The sequence below is a fragment of the Chrysemys picta genome, chromosome 3 (assembly GCF_011386835.1).
Source record: "Chrysemys picta bellii isolate R12L10 chromosome 3, ASM1138683v2, whole genome shotgun sequence".
Taxonomy (NCBI): Eukaryota; Metazoa; Chordata; order Testudines; family Emydidae; genus Chrysemys; species Chrysemys picta.
In genome coordinates this window covers 7,421,710-7,436,428 of record NC_088793.1, presented here as the reverse complement: position 1 = coordinate 7,436,428, position 14,719 = coordinate 7,421,710, and the positions used below count along the sequence as shown (strand labels likewise).

Sequence of the window (14,719 nt, the reverse complement as noted above, 5' to 3'; positions counted from 1 at the left end):
AAGCAAGTTCCTCCAGCCCCTTAACCATTACAATTGATCTTCTCTGCCTTGCTTCCCCAACTGAACAATGCAAATTACGGTAGAACCTCCTCTAGCTGAACCTCGGTTCTCTGAAACGCTGGCCTGGCTCTTCGCACCCAGTGGTGTGCGAACTGGTGCTTGGAACCGCGGTGATCTCAATGAACCTGGGGCCCGCCTGATACTCCGACCAGGGAGATTGTGTCTACACCTTGCTGTTGCTGGGCTCGCTTGGTGCCAGACAGGAGAGGTGGCTCCAACTCACGCCCTCCCTCATTTCAGGTTCTCAGGACCTAGGTTTATTGATGATGATTCTCTTTTCTTTGCAGCTGCTCCCGGAGAAGGAGACCGACTACAGTGAGTGCCCATTCCAGATTGTCCCATCCTCCTCCAGCATAGGGGTGGGGTTTCTGGCAGCAGCTGTTCCGGCTGCACATGCAGCTCTCATTCAGACACATTGTTTAATCCTTTTTCGAGGTGGGGGGAGCTTTCTAAGTTGTTTGTCTATATAATATCCTGAGCCAGGGAGTTCCATGGGTTAACACGTGGTGCAAAACCAGTGTTGGGGGTTGAACCTATTTAAAGGTCTAGACAACAGTGCCTGTTCACGCAGACTGAGCTCTTCGGGGGTGGGGAGGACGTACCCATCCAAGACACTAGGTACGTACTCGGGCAGCTAGCCCTTCCCGCTGCTCGCGCCCCTGCGGCTACACTGGTTTTAGCACGCTAGGTCAATCAGAGCTCTCATGGGCATGTCTCCTTGAGCTGGAAGTTACATCGGGCAGTTCGAAGTGTAGACAGGCCCCGCATGTGCCGGCAGGACATGGCACGGTGAGGCCTGACCGGGGTCTCCAAGGACGACGGCAATAGAAATAACAAACAGAACAACAATTCTTCTTTTCTTTCACGCACGGTTCAGCCGAGTTTACGGGCCCACCCCAGAAGCCTCCAAGGCATGGAGCTCAGGTATGTGTGAAAACGAACCTGGCTGGGTTTCTCCCTCCCGGCCTGCATCTGTCCCTTCTCTTCCACTTCGAAACCAGCCCCAGCCCCCCACTTGGCCCTAGCTAGTCCGGGCCCCCGGGAGGGAGAGAGGGAGGGAGGGAAGGATGGTCCGTGGTCACTGCACTGTGCCCAGTGTCCCTTTTAGTATGTACCTGAGCCTGGAGTGGGAAGCAGCGATTAGCAGTCCGATGCTACGCCCCCATGCCTGGCTTTGGCAATGGGAACACTGACCCTCCGCCCAGCTGTTGGTGGGTCTGCACGCACCATGATGCTAACAGCTGCCTGGCCGCTAGGTGGGGAGTCCACCCCGGGGGCACAGAAGGCCTGCGTCATGCGCGGCTGCTGTCCTTTCTCCTCGGGGCTTCCTTCTGAAGCCTTTGGTGAGCCGGCCTGGCGGGCAAGCAGATCATATGTCCTCTCCTGGTCTCTGGGCAGCCGATCCAGCCGGCCCCCACCGCCAACCTGGACCGGACGGACGACACGGTGTACAGTAACGTCATGGAGCTGGTGAAGGCGGTACTGCAGCTCAAGAACGAGATCTGCCAGCTGCCCCCAGAGGGGTACATCATTGTGGTGAAGGTAAAGCCCCCAGGGGAGGAGGAAGGCACCCAAGGCTGCCTCCTGGGAAGACTGGCAAGGACTAAGACAGATCCTAGAGTCAGAGCTCCTAAAGCCAGACGGGACCATTGTCATCATCTAGTCTGATCTGCTGTGTAACACAGGCCAGAGACCTGCCCCACAGTAACTCCCAGAGCAGAGCTTTTAGCAAAACAGCCAGTCTTGAGTTAAACATTGCCAGTGACGGAGAATCCACCACAAACCTTGGGGAACTGCTCCAGTGGTCAATTACTCTCATTAGTACAAATTGACACCTCGTTTCCAGTCTGAATCTGTCTGGTTTCAACTTCCAGCCATTGGATCATGTTAGACCTTTCTCTGCTCATGTCATATTTCCCAAGATGCACCTCTCCCCAGTGGTGGCCTTGACCCAAGAGCGGGGAACATTTCCCAAGGTGCACCTCTCCCAGGTGGTGGCCTTGACCCAAGAGCAGGGGACATTTCCCAAGGTGCACCTCTCCCCAGTGGTGGCCTTGACCCAAGTGTGGGGGACATTTCCCAAGGTGCACCTCTCCCCAGTGGTAGCCTTGACCCCAGAGCAGGAACATTTTCCCAGGTTGCACCTCTCCCCAGTGGTGGCCTTAACCCAAGAGTGGGGAACATTTCCCAAGATGAACCTCTTCCCGGTGGTGGCTTTGACACCAGAGCGGGAACATTTCCCAAGATGCACGTCTCCCCAGTGGTGGCCTTGACCCAAGAGCGGGGGACATTTCCCAGAGTGCATCTCTCTGCAGCGGCCCTCCCAAGCCAAGACAGGCCCAGGTTGTTACTAAGAACAAAGCCTTTTGCCGAAGCCGGAGACACCTTTCACGCTGCCTTTCCCCCTTCACAGAACGTGGGCCTGTCCCTTCGGAAGCTGATCGGCAGCGTGGACGAGATCCTGCCAGCTCTGCCCATTTCATCGCGCACAGAGGTAAGGGCTCCTGCACCCCCTACTGCCGGGGAGAGCCGTCAGGTGGGACACCCCCCGCCTTTGGGGTAATGGATGATCCCAGCACTTGGTCTCTCCCCACCCCCAGCTCCCTGCCCGCACATCCTGGGAGCAGATCCCAGTCTGCAGACGTTCATGCTTTCAGAGCTCACACAGCACAAGGCACCTTCCCTACCTGCCCCCCTGCCAGAGGGGCCTTTGTTCTCGCAGGAGTCAGTCCCCTGCACTCTACGTCTACCAGCCAGGGCGACAGCACAGGCCTGGCTCTTAAAGAAACCGCACCCCAGTGACACCCACGAGGGCTTGCCAGGGGCCATACAGAGTTGATTAGAGAATTCCTTGAGTCGCTATTTATAAGTGCCAGATGACAGCTCATCCCACATGGATGGAGGCAGGTATAGCCGACTCCGAATGTGCCAGAATCGTGAGTCAGGCCGCCCCAAGTCATGGGACCAACAGCAGCACAAAGGATTTCTTTTTATTTGACTTCTGCTCTCTGAGCCGGAAGGAGGCGCGTTTTCCAACTTTTTTCTAAAAGGAAAGCTGGTAACGCGGTATTTTTTGTCAAGGAAAGCTGAGAGGCCTGGCCAATCACATGACTCGAGGAGCTGGGGCTTTAAGAAAATTATCAAACATTGCAAGGCTCATGATTAAAATTGGGAGAGTTGTCCACACACGGTAGCAGCATTAGCGAGCAGTGAATCGGGCCCTCTTAGCAGATTTCACTGTCCAAGGGGAGTGGATTGCAAACCGAAGGCCTGATTGGTGGAGAGGGCATTAGATTTCAGCCTGGTATCATGGTCAGGACCAATGATAAATCCAAGGATGCAGCTTCAATAGGGAACGCTTACATTTTGGTGGTAAAGCCCCCATGCAAGGCAGGGTAGAGAAGAGACAGGGCTCGGGTGTAATGAATATAAAGGTGATTCTCAACTGAGGCTGTTGGATATAGACAGACCCTGTGGTTGTCTTACTCTCAGAGTGACTTGCGCAGGCTTTCCTGCCTAATGACATCACAGGGTCTTCCTAAACCCTGGCCTGGATGAAGCTGTCTTGGAAGGAACTATTGACCACACCGACTGCAGTCATCCCTGAGTGTGCACGTAGCTGAGTAACTCCATTAGCTGGCAGCAGTGGTAGGCTGTTATCCCCTATGTGATCCAGCCACTAGAGGGCCTCCAGCTTTGGGACTATCCTTCATGCTCTTCTTCCGCTGCTGCCTCTAATGCTCCCAGCCACATGTGTGTGTTTTGCGTTGGCAGATCGAGGGCACCCAGAAACTGTTGAACAAGGACCTGGCCGAGCTGATCAACAAGATGCGCCTGGCGCAGCAGAACGCCGTCACCTCGCTGAGCGAGGAGTGCAAGCGCCAGATGCTGACGGCCTCCCACACCCTGGCCGTGGACGCCAAGAACCTGCTGGACGCTGTGGACCAGGCTAAGGTCCAAGGCAATCTGGTGAAGCTCACTCTGGAGTGAGTGGGAGAGAGAGAGAAAGAGACGCTGCTGGTGGAGATGGGAGAGGAATCTGCTCCAGAAGGCCCGGCTTTAAATATCTCCTCCAGCCTCGATGTTCCGCCCCCCTCCCTGCAATCGCTCGTGTCTTGTATATTGTCGTGTCAGTCTTCTGAGAAAAGGGCGGAGACTCTCCTGGCTCCTCCCCTTTACAGGGCATGCTTGTGGGAAACTCGCTGTCTTCCTGTGTCCCATGGAATGTGCTGCTGGGGATGAGTCTGTACACACAAGACACTGGAGGGGTGGGGAGCGTGGGGTGGGGTGGGGTGGGGATAGACAAGTGGAATCACCCAGCCCCCTGCCAGTCCCAGCCCTGCCAGGGAGCTTTCAGATCAATTCTACTTCCATAGCACCCTCTGAGTTGGCAGGAGACTGGTGAATTTCACAGGTGCAGGTGGCTCTTAGGTTCCCCCTTTCCCTTGTTACATTTGTAGGCATTGGGAGACGAGGGCGTTTGGACGATGCTGGCTGAGACCTGGGTGTTAGACACCTGGCGCTCTGGAAATGTTCCACTGAGCCATGAAGAGACTGTTTATTTTCTTGTACATTGTATAGAAGAGTTTATTTAATGACCGTGCGTGATCTGTATGCATCTCTGGAACCTATCCGCTCACTCCCCTCCCCGTCTGCAGCTGGAATGCACCGATCCCAGAGCATGGACAGCGCCGAATCGTAGCCTTTGTTCTGCCGTTTAAAAACACAAACCAACCCCGAGGACGGTATTTCTGATCTTTGCTTCTCTGTAAGATTCTGTGGGCGGGCGGCGGGGGGGGGGGAGAACAAAGCAACAACGACGACGAAAATCTTTCTATTTGGTTTGTGGTTGAATTCAAAATTGTACGGTTTGGCTGCGGCCATTAATTCCCATGAAGCTGTTTATTCTGGTTGAGATAAATGATGTACAAAGTTTGTGCCTTTGCATTTCTGTGGTGTGAGAGTTAGGGACTCTATGTGGCTGAGGGTGGGGCTCGCAAGATCCCTTGTGTTTCCCCCCCTTCCTCTCAAATGGCCCCTTGTGGCTGCAAAAGCTCGCGGGGTGTTAGACACAAGATCAAGGGTATTCTTTATGGGCAGGCATCAAAGGCCCTGGAGCATGAGGGTTATCTGAAGCGCGAGGCTCAGCCTGGCCTGAACATCTCCCAGGTGTTCTTGTGTTGTTTCTCTTGCTCTGGCGGACCTGTGAGGACAGGTCAGCTAGAACTTGAAGTCCAAGGACTCATGAAAACGGAGAACACTCCAGTAACAACATCGGTTCTGTTTGTCTCTGAAGGCTAAACGGGAGGCCAGTTACAGCCGCTGCGGGATTTGCATCGTGTAGTGACATCACTGGTGCAAAACGTTCTATTTGATACACCTCCATACCCCCATCCACACACACTTCTCCTATATACCTGAGTGTAAACACATTCAAACCCAGACCCACCTACCCCTCTACACACACACACACACACCCCTCTCTCTCTCTCTCTCTAACTTTATACTCCTATCCGGAAACACAAATGTCCACCCACAGACTCCTGTAGGCCATATGGCCCTGCCAGTATCAATGCTAATGCCTATGTTTGAAACACGTATTCCAGCTCGCTATTCCGCTCCATGTCTCTGATCATTCTGCATCCTGTTCCTTCATTCAAAGCGTCCTGGCTGAAAGGGCCTCAGGCACTTCTCCTCGCTAGGCCAGCCCCCAGGTGGCAGCAGTAGCAAGTGCGTGTTGGAGAGCTGTTGTTTGTAAGGGTACTTTATGCATAGGTGGCCGGGCTGGATCGACTGTAGGCCAGAACAGTCACGTTGGAATGAGGGGGAGGAAGGCGTGTTTATGGGTGACAATCTAGCCTCCCCAGAAGATAATACTGAACATCTCTTGGACGTCACCTTGACCTTAGAGTGGCATGGATTTGTAAGGCCTGACGGGACCATTATTACTTATTATGTAATCATAGACTATCAGGGTTGGAAGGGATCTCAGGAGGTATCTAGTCCAACCCCCGCTCAAAGCAGGACCAACCCCCAACTAAATCATCCCAGCCAGGGCTTTGTCAAGCCGGGCCTTAAAAACCTCTAAGGAAGGAGATTCCACCCCATCCCTAGGGAACCCATTCACTGCAGGAGCCCCAGGACCTTACGGTGTGAGGTGCTGTCCAAACACAGAACACCTAGTTGATGTCTTGCAGAACTCAGGGGCAATGTTTGCCAGCCCTCAAGCATTCCAAAATCATATCCCTGCCCCCAATCCTGAGATCGGTTTAACAATCACGAGATTTTTTTTTTTTTTTAAAGATAATAAATGGGGGGAGGGGGGTTCTTTTTCTTTGCCTTCAGGTTGTACTTGCTTCTCAATGTCAAGCCCTGTAGGAGGGCTGGAAACGTCCTTTAGTTTTGGATAGAAAGCTGGGCGTCTCCTACAGCCTCTTGTGTTCAGCAGCTGGGGATTACATAGAACCCCAAATACCCCAATAACTAGCAACACTGGGATTTAAAGTCCTTCCTGCATCCAGCCCATATCTTACCGTTGGGCTAGAATGTAGCTATATATATAGTAAAAAAACCCAGATATCCAAATTTAAGGTCCTGTTGTTTATACATCCACAACCAGGCCATCCTTGGGATTGGAAGCTTGGACCCTTAGCACCACAAGCCAGGATCATGCCACTCTGTCACCACACTAATGCCTGCCTAGGGATCATCCCTTCTACAGTGAAACTGGCCCCTGGGCAGAGGCCTAGATAGAAGTCCTGCTTCCACTGGGGGCACTAGCCCCGACACATGGCAATCAATGACTGCCAGCTGCAAGGATAAAATCAGAGAAGCTTTCTTTGATTTTTCTCTGGTGCTTCCAAAAAGGCAGGAAATGATGTTTGCCTTCCCGCCTGTGTTACCGGGCTTCAGGGTACTGTTTTGACCACTGACTTGGGGCAGACAGAACTTTAGTTTGACTTTACGTACAAGTTGGCTGGCTAGCTTGGGTGAACTGGGATGCCGGGGTTCCAGGCTCAGCTTTGATGCTACCTGGCTGGGCCGTTAAAGACCGGGGTGTGAGTCCTTGCGCTGGCAGACGACTTCCTGTGCGATCTCCGTGACTTGCCACGCTCTCTCTGTGCCTCAGTTTCCTCCATTTAGAAACTGGCCAGAAAGCCTGCCAGGTTTGTTCTCAGAATTCATTAGCGCCTGCAGTAAGTTAAGGCTGTTTGAGCATTTTCCATGGAGAAACGTCAAACGGCATTTAAATTGTTCATTTCATCTGAACATTTTTGCAGGGTTTTTTTATGAAATGAATCAAAATGAAAGATTTGGGGAAGGTTTTAATAGAAAACCTTTCCCCCTCTGCCCTCCTTTCCCCCCTGGAAAAATGGAGGTGGGAAACAAATTTTTGATGTGAAAACAAAAAAATCTTTGTTGTGATTAGTTTCAGCAATTTTTTTTTGACTATTCGCCATCCCTTCCGCCCCCTACCCCCCCAAATGTTTGTTTGCTTTGAAAAGAACTTCCAGGCAGCTCTCACCTGCAATGGGCGTTCTGGGCAGAACACGGCTGAAAGTGGTGACTAGCTCTTGGGCCAGCCCTGAGCACTGGAGTGAATTTCACCCTGGGTTAGCTGGCCCCGCTGAGGGGGTAGGTGCTGCTTTCCCTTCAGCCTGGAACCCCGGCTTTGCGGTGAGGACACAGGCTCAGCCGCTGATAGTCCCACAATTCCCCCTGTGTACCCGGAAGGACAGACAAGTTCTCTCCCGGCTCCATGGAGAAGAATCGTAGAGCAGCACAAAGAACCATGGGACGTGCCCTCACAAGTCCTAGCCCCACACACGCCGCGCAGTGCTAGTGAGGACAAAGGCACGGCTTTGCAGTGAGGTTGCTCCCTGGGCTAGGCTGACCCGGGTGCCAATCACCCGAATTAACTCCTGGGATGCTTATGCCATGGCTGTCCCCTGGGGATTGACCCGGGGACCTCCGTAGCTAAAATCATGAGCTGCTAGAGTTAGAGCTTCCCAGCTGCAGGCTACCGATGGGGACCTCGAACACCCTGACCAGGGGGTTATGTTTGCACCTGGGGGAGAAAGTGGACTCGGTAACTGTGTGTGGCTGGGAGGAACAGTATGAAATGAACCTTGTCACCAAACCAATGTGAGCAATGTGTTCCCATCGTAGGGGGCGCACCTGCTCCCTTGCTAGGTAGCTACGGGCATGTTAATTTCAAATGCAGAGCACCCCGGGCGGTTCCCTTCTGATCTGCTTTGTTTTAAGCAGTTTCAGTGACTCAAGAAAAAATCTTGTCGGGGTTTCACTGTAGGGTTCTCCCGCCCCAACTGCCCAGCGCTGTTCACTTGTTGGTACAAACCAGACGCGTGTGAGCATCTACGGGCCCAGCGGACGTGTGGCTTCGGCACTGGTGCTCTGCTGGTATTAACCGGGACGAGCGGGAGTTCAAATGGGGTCGTGGCTTGACAATGTTCCTCCAGTGTGGACAAGCCCAAGGTGGCTCCACAGTCAGGGTGGGTTAGTTTGTCCCTTCCCCAGCCCTGGGCACAGGTATGGGAGCAGGACCACCTTCCGGGCCGGGCACAGACCCTATATCATCCCAGCCAGGAAGGGAGGGAGGAAGAGGCCGATGGTCCCCAGCAAACAGACGATGATAAACATCCAGAGGAATATCCGGTCTATTACCATAGCAACATACTTCCAGTCCTCCTTCACCTGCAGGCAGACAAGAGTCAGAGTGAGATGTGGGGCCCGAGAGCAGCATGGGGCCACGGGAGGCCCCGGCAGCCTGGCAGAGAGGCAGGGGTACTAAAGGGTTGTTGTCCTCGTAGTGTGAACCGGGGGCAGCAGAACTGTGCGGACTCGCCCTCAATCAAACTGCACTTGCTAGGCAGGGGGTGGGGGTGCCAAAGCCCAGTGAGTTGAGAGAGGGTGGGGATAGGTAGTTGTTCTTAGTGGTGTGGGTCCTAGGTACCACCTGACCCTTTCTCTGTCCACTGTGTAGTAACAGAGCGGGTAAAGACTGAATTGAAAATTCTAGTCATAGACTATCAGGGTTGGAAGGGACCTCAGGAGGTATCTAGTCCAATCCCCTGCTCAAAGCAGGACCAACCCCAACTAAATCATCCCAGCCAGGGCTTGGTCAAGCCTGACCTTAAAAATCTCTAAGGACGGAGATTCCACTACCTCCCTAGGTAACCCATTCCAGTGCTTCACCACCCTCCTAGTGAAAAAGTGTTTCCTAATATCCAATCTAAACCTCCCCAACTGCAACTTGAGACCATTGCTCCTTGTTCTGTCATCTGCCACCACTGAGAACAGCCGAGCTCCATCTTCTTTGGAACCTCCCTTCAGGTAGTTGCTATCAAATCCCCCCTCACTCTTCTCTTCTGCAGACTAAATAATCCCAGTTCCCTCAGCCTCTCCTCATAAGTCATGTGCTCCAGACCCCTAATAATTTTTGTTGCCCTCCACTGGACTCTTTCCAATTTTTCCACATCCTCTTTCTAGTGTGGGGCCCAAAACTGGACACAGTATTCCAGATGAGGCCTCACCAGTGTTGAATAGAGGGGAATGATCACGTCCCTCGATCTGCTGGCAATGCCCCTACTTATACAGCCCAAAATGCCGTTAGCCTTCTTGGCAACAAGGGCACACTGCTGACTCATATCCATTTCATAATGGACCAAAGTGTATCAAGCCACTCACTACACAATGGATCAGCAAACCCCATAGTTCACACATCTCCAGTCTCCTGCGCTTCCTCAGCTCACAGCAGAGCCTCCTGCCTCGGGCAGTCTCTGCTACCCTCCCCACTCCCCACTGCAGCTTGTGCTGCCTTTTATATTGGGGCTCCTCAGGGCTGGCTTAGGGTTAGGTCAGGGCAGGGACCTTGGGACAGGTCGGAAACGTCTTTCCTCTCAAATGTTCCGAGTCACAAGATTTGTCAGCACAGACCCTGGGACGTGACGTTTCGGTTTTGATGAATTGGTACTGGTGGCGGGCGGGCGAGGAGGGTGGTTTGTGAAAAAATCCCCGCTCTCCTTGGAAGCCGTTCAATTCCTGCCCCTGCATAGGGTTACCATACGTCCGGATTTTCCCGGACATGTCCGGCTTTTGGGGGCTCAAATCCCCGTCCGGGGGGAAATCCCCAAAAGCCGGGCATGTCCGGGAAAATCGGGAGGGCTCGGCCGGGGCCTCTTTGGCCGGGACCGGTGTGGGGCCGGGCCGGGGTCGCGGGGCCGGGAGCCAGGGGGTCCGCTGGGCCGCGGGGCCGGGGGGTCTGCTGGGCCGGGAGCCGGGCCGGGCCCACGGGGCCGGGAGGGTCCGCTGGGCCGCGGGGCCGGGAGCCGGTCCGGGCCCGCGGGGCCGGGGGGGGCCGCTGGGCCGCGGGGCCGGGAGCCGGTCCGGGCCCGCGGGGCCGGGAGCCGGGGGGTCCGCTGGGCCGGGGGGTCCGCTGGGCCGCGGAGCCGGGAGCCGGGCCGGGCCCGCGGGGCCGGGAGGTCCGCTGGGCCGGGGGGTCCGCTGGGCCGCGGGGCCGGGAGCTGGGCCGGGCCCGCGGGGCCGGGAGGTCCGCTGGGCCCGCGGGGCCGGGAGCCGGGGGGGTCCGCTGGGCCGGGGGCCGGGGGGTCCGCGGGGCCGGGAGCTGGGGGGTGCGCCGGGCCGCCGGGGGCCGGCAGTGCTGGGCGGGCCGGGGGTGGTCGGCCGGGGGCCGGGGCCGGCACCCCAGGGCCCGAGCCGACCCAGGCTGGAGCCGCCGGGGGGCCAGCCTGGGCCGCGCCTCCTCCCCCCACACTCCCCCTTACCTGCTACAGGCTTCCCGCGAATTAAATATTCGCGGGAAGCAGGGGAGGGGGCGGAGACTTTGGGGAAGGGGCGGAGTTGGGGCGTGGGCGGGGCTGGGGTCGGGGTCGGGGCCCGTGGAGTGTCCTCCATTTGGAGGCACAAAATATGGTAACCCTACCCCTGCACTGGCTACTTGGGCAAGTCACCTCGTCTCTCTCCCTCTGCCTTAGTTCCCTGGGGCTAACAACCTCCCTTGCATCTTAGGAGAGGATAAATACCCTGAAGGAAGCAGTGTGAGAACAGAGCAGCGAGACTAGACAATACTCCCCTCCTAAGACCGCTGTTCAGGGGCAAATCAAACCGGCTCTGAGGGGGAAATGCAGGAGCAACGACTGAGGCCCTGCAGACTTGGTCTATCCAGTAGGGTTACCATCCATCCGGGTTTCCCCGGACATGTCCGGCTTTTTCAGTGTTAAATGGCCGTCCGGGGGGGAGATTTCTAATCAAGTAGAAATGTCCGGGATTTCCCCCTTCCCCTCATGCGGAGTGCGGCGCAACTGATTGGACGCCTGGCCTGATTGAAAGCCGCTCGCAGCCACTAGGGCCTCTAGCAGCCAGAATCCCTCCCCCTCCCCCGCTCCCGCCTCCCCCACAGAGCAGCGCGGCTGTGTTTGATTCCACGTGGAGCCCGCAGCTCTCCCTCTGCCAGGTGAGCGGGGGGAGCAGGACAGGCGGCGGGGGGTGTGTGTGTAGAGGCTGCAGGGGCAGGGGGCACAGAGGCTGCAGGGCGAGTGGGGAGCAGGGGGCACAGAGGCTGCAGGGGCAGGGGGGTGCAGAGGCTGCAGGGCGAGGAGGAGCAGGGCAGGCAGGGGCAGGGGGGTGCAGGGGCTGCAGGGCGAGTGGGGAGCAGGGAAGCACTTAGCAACCCCCAACCAAGATCAGAGCGGGAGGGAGGAGGGGGAATGCGGGGTGCTCAGAGGAGGGGGCAGAGTTGGGGCAGGGACTTTGGGGAAGGGGCTGGAATGGGGGCGGAGAAGGGGTGGGGTTGGGGCGGGGCCGGGGGTGGGGAAGGGGCTGAGTTGGGCCAGGGGCGGGACCGGGGCCCCGTGGAGTGTCCTCTTTTTTAAATGTTTGAATATGGTAACCCTACTATCCAGGCCACATGTCGCTTTAATCCAGTGCTGAGAAGACCCAAGCTAGGTATGTGTGTCCTTCACGGCAGAGCTCAGCCTGGGTGTCGGCTAATTCAGAGTCCCTCAGGCACAATGCCACCCGAGGAGCATAAATGGTGTTCAAGCCGTGGTCCAGTGGCTTTGCTTTGCAGCTGAGTGCAGATGCTTGTCCTGCCCCCTGGCGTTTGGACCTCAATGGAGTCCCACCAGTGAATGAAGCACACGCTCCGTTACGGCACAGGCCTCTCCCATCAGCCAATCGCTGGCCTGGGAATAGTTAATTTGTTTTTAGCCCCACCTCTTCCAAGCTCTCCCCTGATCCCTGGCAAGGAGACTACCAACCAAGAGGTCACAGAACAGCTGTAGACAACGACTGTAGGTGACCGCAGCGCCGGCTGGACAGCTGGGGGCATTGGGGTAGGGGCAGTAAGTGGAGCAAGCCCCCTTCACCCTGCCTGAGCGATGGGCCTCCCCCCAGCCCCGGATCCTGGACCCCGCTGGAGCGAGAGGAGGAAAGCCAGTTCCCCCTGCCCATCACTGCCTGGTCCTCTCTGCTAGGACTGCTCCCCGGGGGGGCAATGCAGGGGGTGCCTCTCCGCTGGGAGCTAGATTGACTCCCGCCTACTTGTGCCAACCAGGCCCCTGAATAGCCATCAGATGGTGGTGCCTGAAATGGGCCAGACTCCAACCAATGGCTAGGGGGGGGAAAGACCCACGGTGCCAGGGCCCAGCCCTCCCGAGCCCGCAGGGCGCAGACTCACCGAGAAATCAGCGTCCTCGGCCCGCAGGTGGTCTGCGATGTAGTGCACCCCCTCCAAGGCCTTCAGAATGCTGGGGGACAGCAGCAGGCGGGGATCTGACCCCAAGCTGTCCCCTTTGGCAGGCGGGCGCTGTGCCCGGGCCCCCCGCCCCCTGCCCAGGTGGCGGCCGCAGCCGGAGCGGTATTGGACGCTGTGTTTGTGGGAGCCTGTCTGGAGTGGCGCGCGTCCGGGGTGCCTCCTCTCCTCCTCCTCCTCCTCCTCCTCCTCCTCCTCCTCCTCCTCCTCCCATGTGTCATCGACGTCCGTTTCCAGCCAGCCCCTGGAGGTGCTGAGCCTGACGCCAGGCGGGTCATATTCCCCGCTCAGCCCCTGCCGGGGGGTTAGCACCGGAGGCCGTCTCATGAAAAGCCAGCGGGGGATGAAGTCCAGGAAGGCGGCGCGCACCCAGCGGGGCATCTTGTGGGTGCTGGGCGAGCGGTGGTGGACGTTGAGGACGAAGACGGTGATGACGATGGAGAGGGTGACGAAGATCATGGTGAAGAGGAGGTACTCGCCGATCAGGGGGATGACCAGCGAGGTGGAAGGGATGATCTCGGTAATGAGCAGCAGGAAGACAGTGAGGGAGAGCAGCACGGAGATGCAGAGGGTGATCTTCTCCCCGCAGTCGGAGGGCAGGTAGAAGACCAGCACGGTCAGGCAGGAGATGAGCAGGCAGGGGATGATCAGGTTGATGGTGTAGAAAAGGGGCAAGCGCCGGATGATGAAGCAGTAGGTGATGTCGGGGTAGATCTCCGTGCAGCAGTCATATTTCTTGGTGTTGTAGGTGCCCACGGCGTTGATGATGGCCCATTCCCCGCTCTCCCAGTAGTCTTTCAGGTCCACGTCGCGCTCCATGCTCTCCAGGTCAATCTTGGCCTTGTCGTACGTCCATGAGCCAAACTTCATCTTGCAGTTCTGCTGGTCGAAGGGGAAGAAGGTCACGTCGATGCTGCACGAGCTCTTGTAGATGGCCGGCGGCACCCACTTCACCTTGCCGTTGGAGAAGAGGTGGGCTTTGGTCATGTGCGTCACGGCGAACTCCCCGTCGGCGCTGCAGGACAGAGGAGCGGGGGGGTCAGAGTTGTGAGAGCCTCGGAGAAAGTGGGGGGCAGGGAGGATGCAAGACCAAATCCACCAGGAGCAGTAAAAGAGGAGAAAGGGCTTGTGATTAGCTCGGCTCTGGGACTCAAAAGATCTCGGTTTGAGTTCCTGGCCCTGCTACAGCCCCCCCTGTGCAAATCACTCCACCTCACGTGGCCAGCCAGTGCCAAGGCACCACTAACGTCCCCGGTGTGAGGGATAAAGTGGAGCCTGGCCCTTTGCACGGGGATGAATTTCACCCCTAACTCTTCTAGGTCACAGTGTCCCCATCTGTGAAATGGGGGGATCGGGTCCTTGGGAGGAGCTGAGATGTGTGATTAAGGGGGGACACGTAAGTGCCTAGGTGGGTAGACACAGAGGGGCTCAGGGACCCAACACAACCCCACGGCAGGTGCTCAGATACTGTGGTGATGAGCATGGCTGGATGGACAGATCAGGCAGAAGTCGGTGGGGCAGGAGCAGGAGATCAGGCCTGGGGGTGTCTCAAGATGTCTCTGCAGCCGAGTGCAGCAAGGTTCCTGTCTGGATGCCAAGGGAGAACGCTGAGTGTGCGGCACGAAACCCTGCGAACTCATGGCCGGGCCTGGGGCCGATGAAGACCCTGTCTGTCAAGGCAGCTGGTCATGAAATGACGCGGGGCAGGTTTGGAACCCAGGAACCCGGCTCCGACCCAGTTCCCCAGGATACGGTTTCTCTGTGACTGAATCTGTTAACAAGGCCGGACGTTAATTAAAAAGCAGGCCCTTCCCAGGTCGAGAATATTTCCTTTAGTGACCGAGACACACCAGCAGGTGGCAGCAA

The 14,719-nt window shown here is 56.8% G+C and overlaps 2 protein-coding genes across 15 annotated transcripts in view; one reads left to right on the top strand and one right to left on the bottom strand.

The window, feature by feature from the left end:
• The window catches only part of PTK2B (protein tyrosine kinase 2 beta), a 149,436-nt gene extending 144,441 nt beyond the window's left edge, over nt 1–4,995 (top strand). For all 14 annotated transcript variants that reach the window (XM_065587434.1, XM_042848863.2, XM_008173904.4 and 11 more), the window contains 5 exons: nt 348–375; nt 938–984; nt 1,459–1,602; nt 2,474–2,554; nt 3,835–4,995. In XM_065587434.1, the coding sequence (XP_065443506.1) occupies nt 348–375; nt 938–984; nt 1,459–1,602; nt 2,474–2,554; nt 3,835–4,050 (516 nt within the window). In that variant the 3' untranslated portion in view covers nt 4,051–4,995. The remainder of the gene's footprint in view (nt 1–347; nt 376–937; nt 985–1,458; nt 1,603–2,473; nt 2,555–3,834) is intronic.
• The window catches only part of CHRNA2 (cholinergic receptor nicotinic alpha 2 subunit), a 33,146-nt gene continuing 23,266 nt past the window's right edge, over nt 4,840–14,719 (bottom strand). The window contains exons 7-8 of the mRNA XM_042848864.2: nt 12,779–13,868; nt 4,840–8,775 (exon numbers count right to left, since the gene is read on the bottom strand). Coding sequence (XP_042704798.2) covers nt 8,650–8,775; nt 12,779–13,868 — 1,216 coding nt within the window. The 3' untranslated portion in view covers nt 4,840–8,649. The remainder of the gene's footprint in view (nt 8,776–12,778; nt 13,869–14,719) is intronic.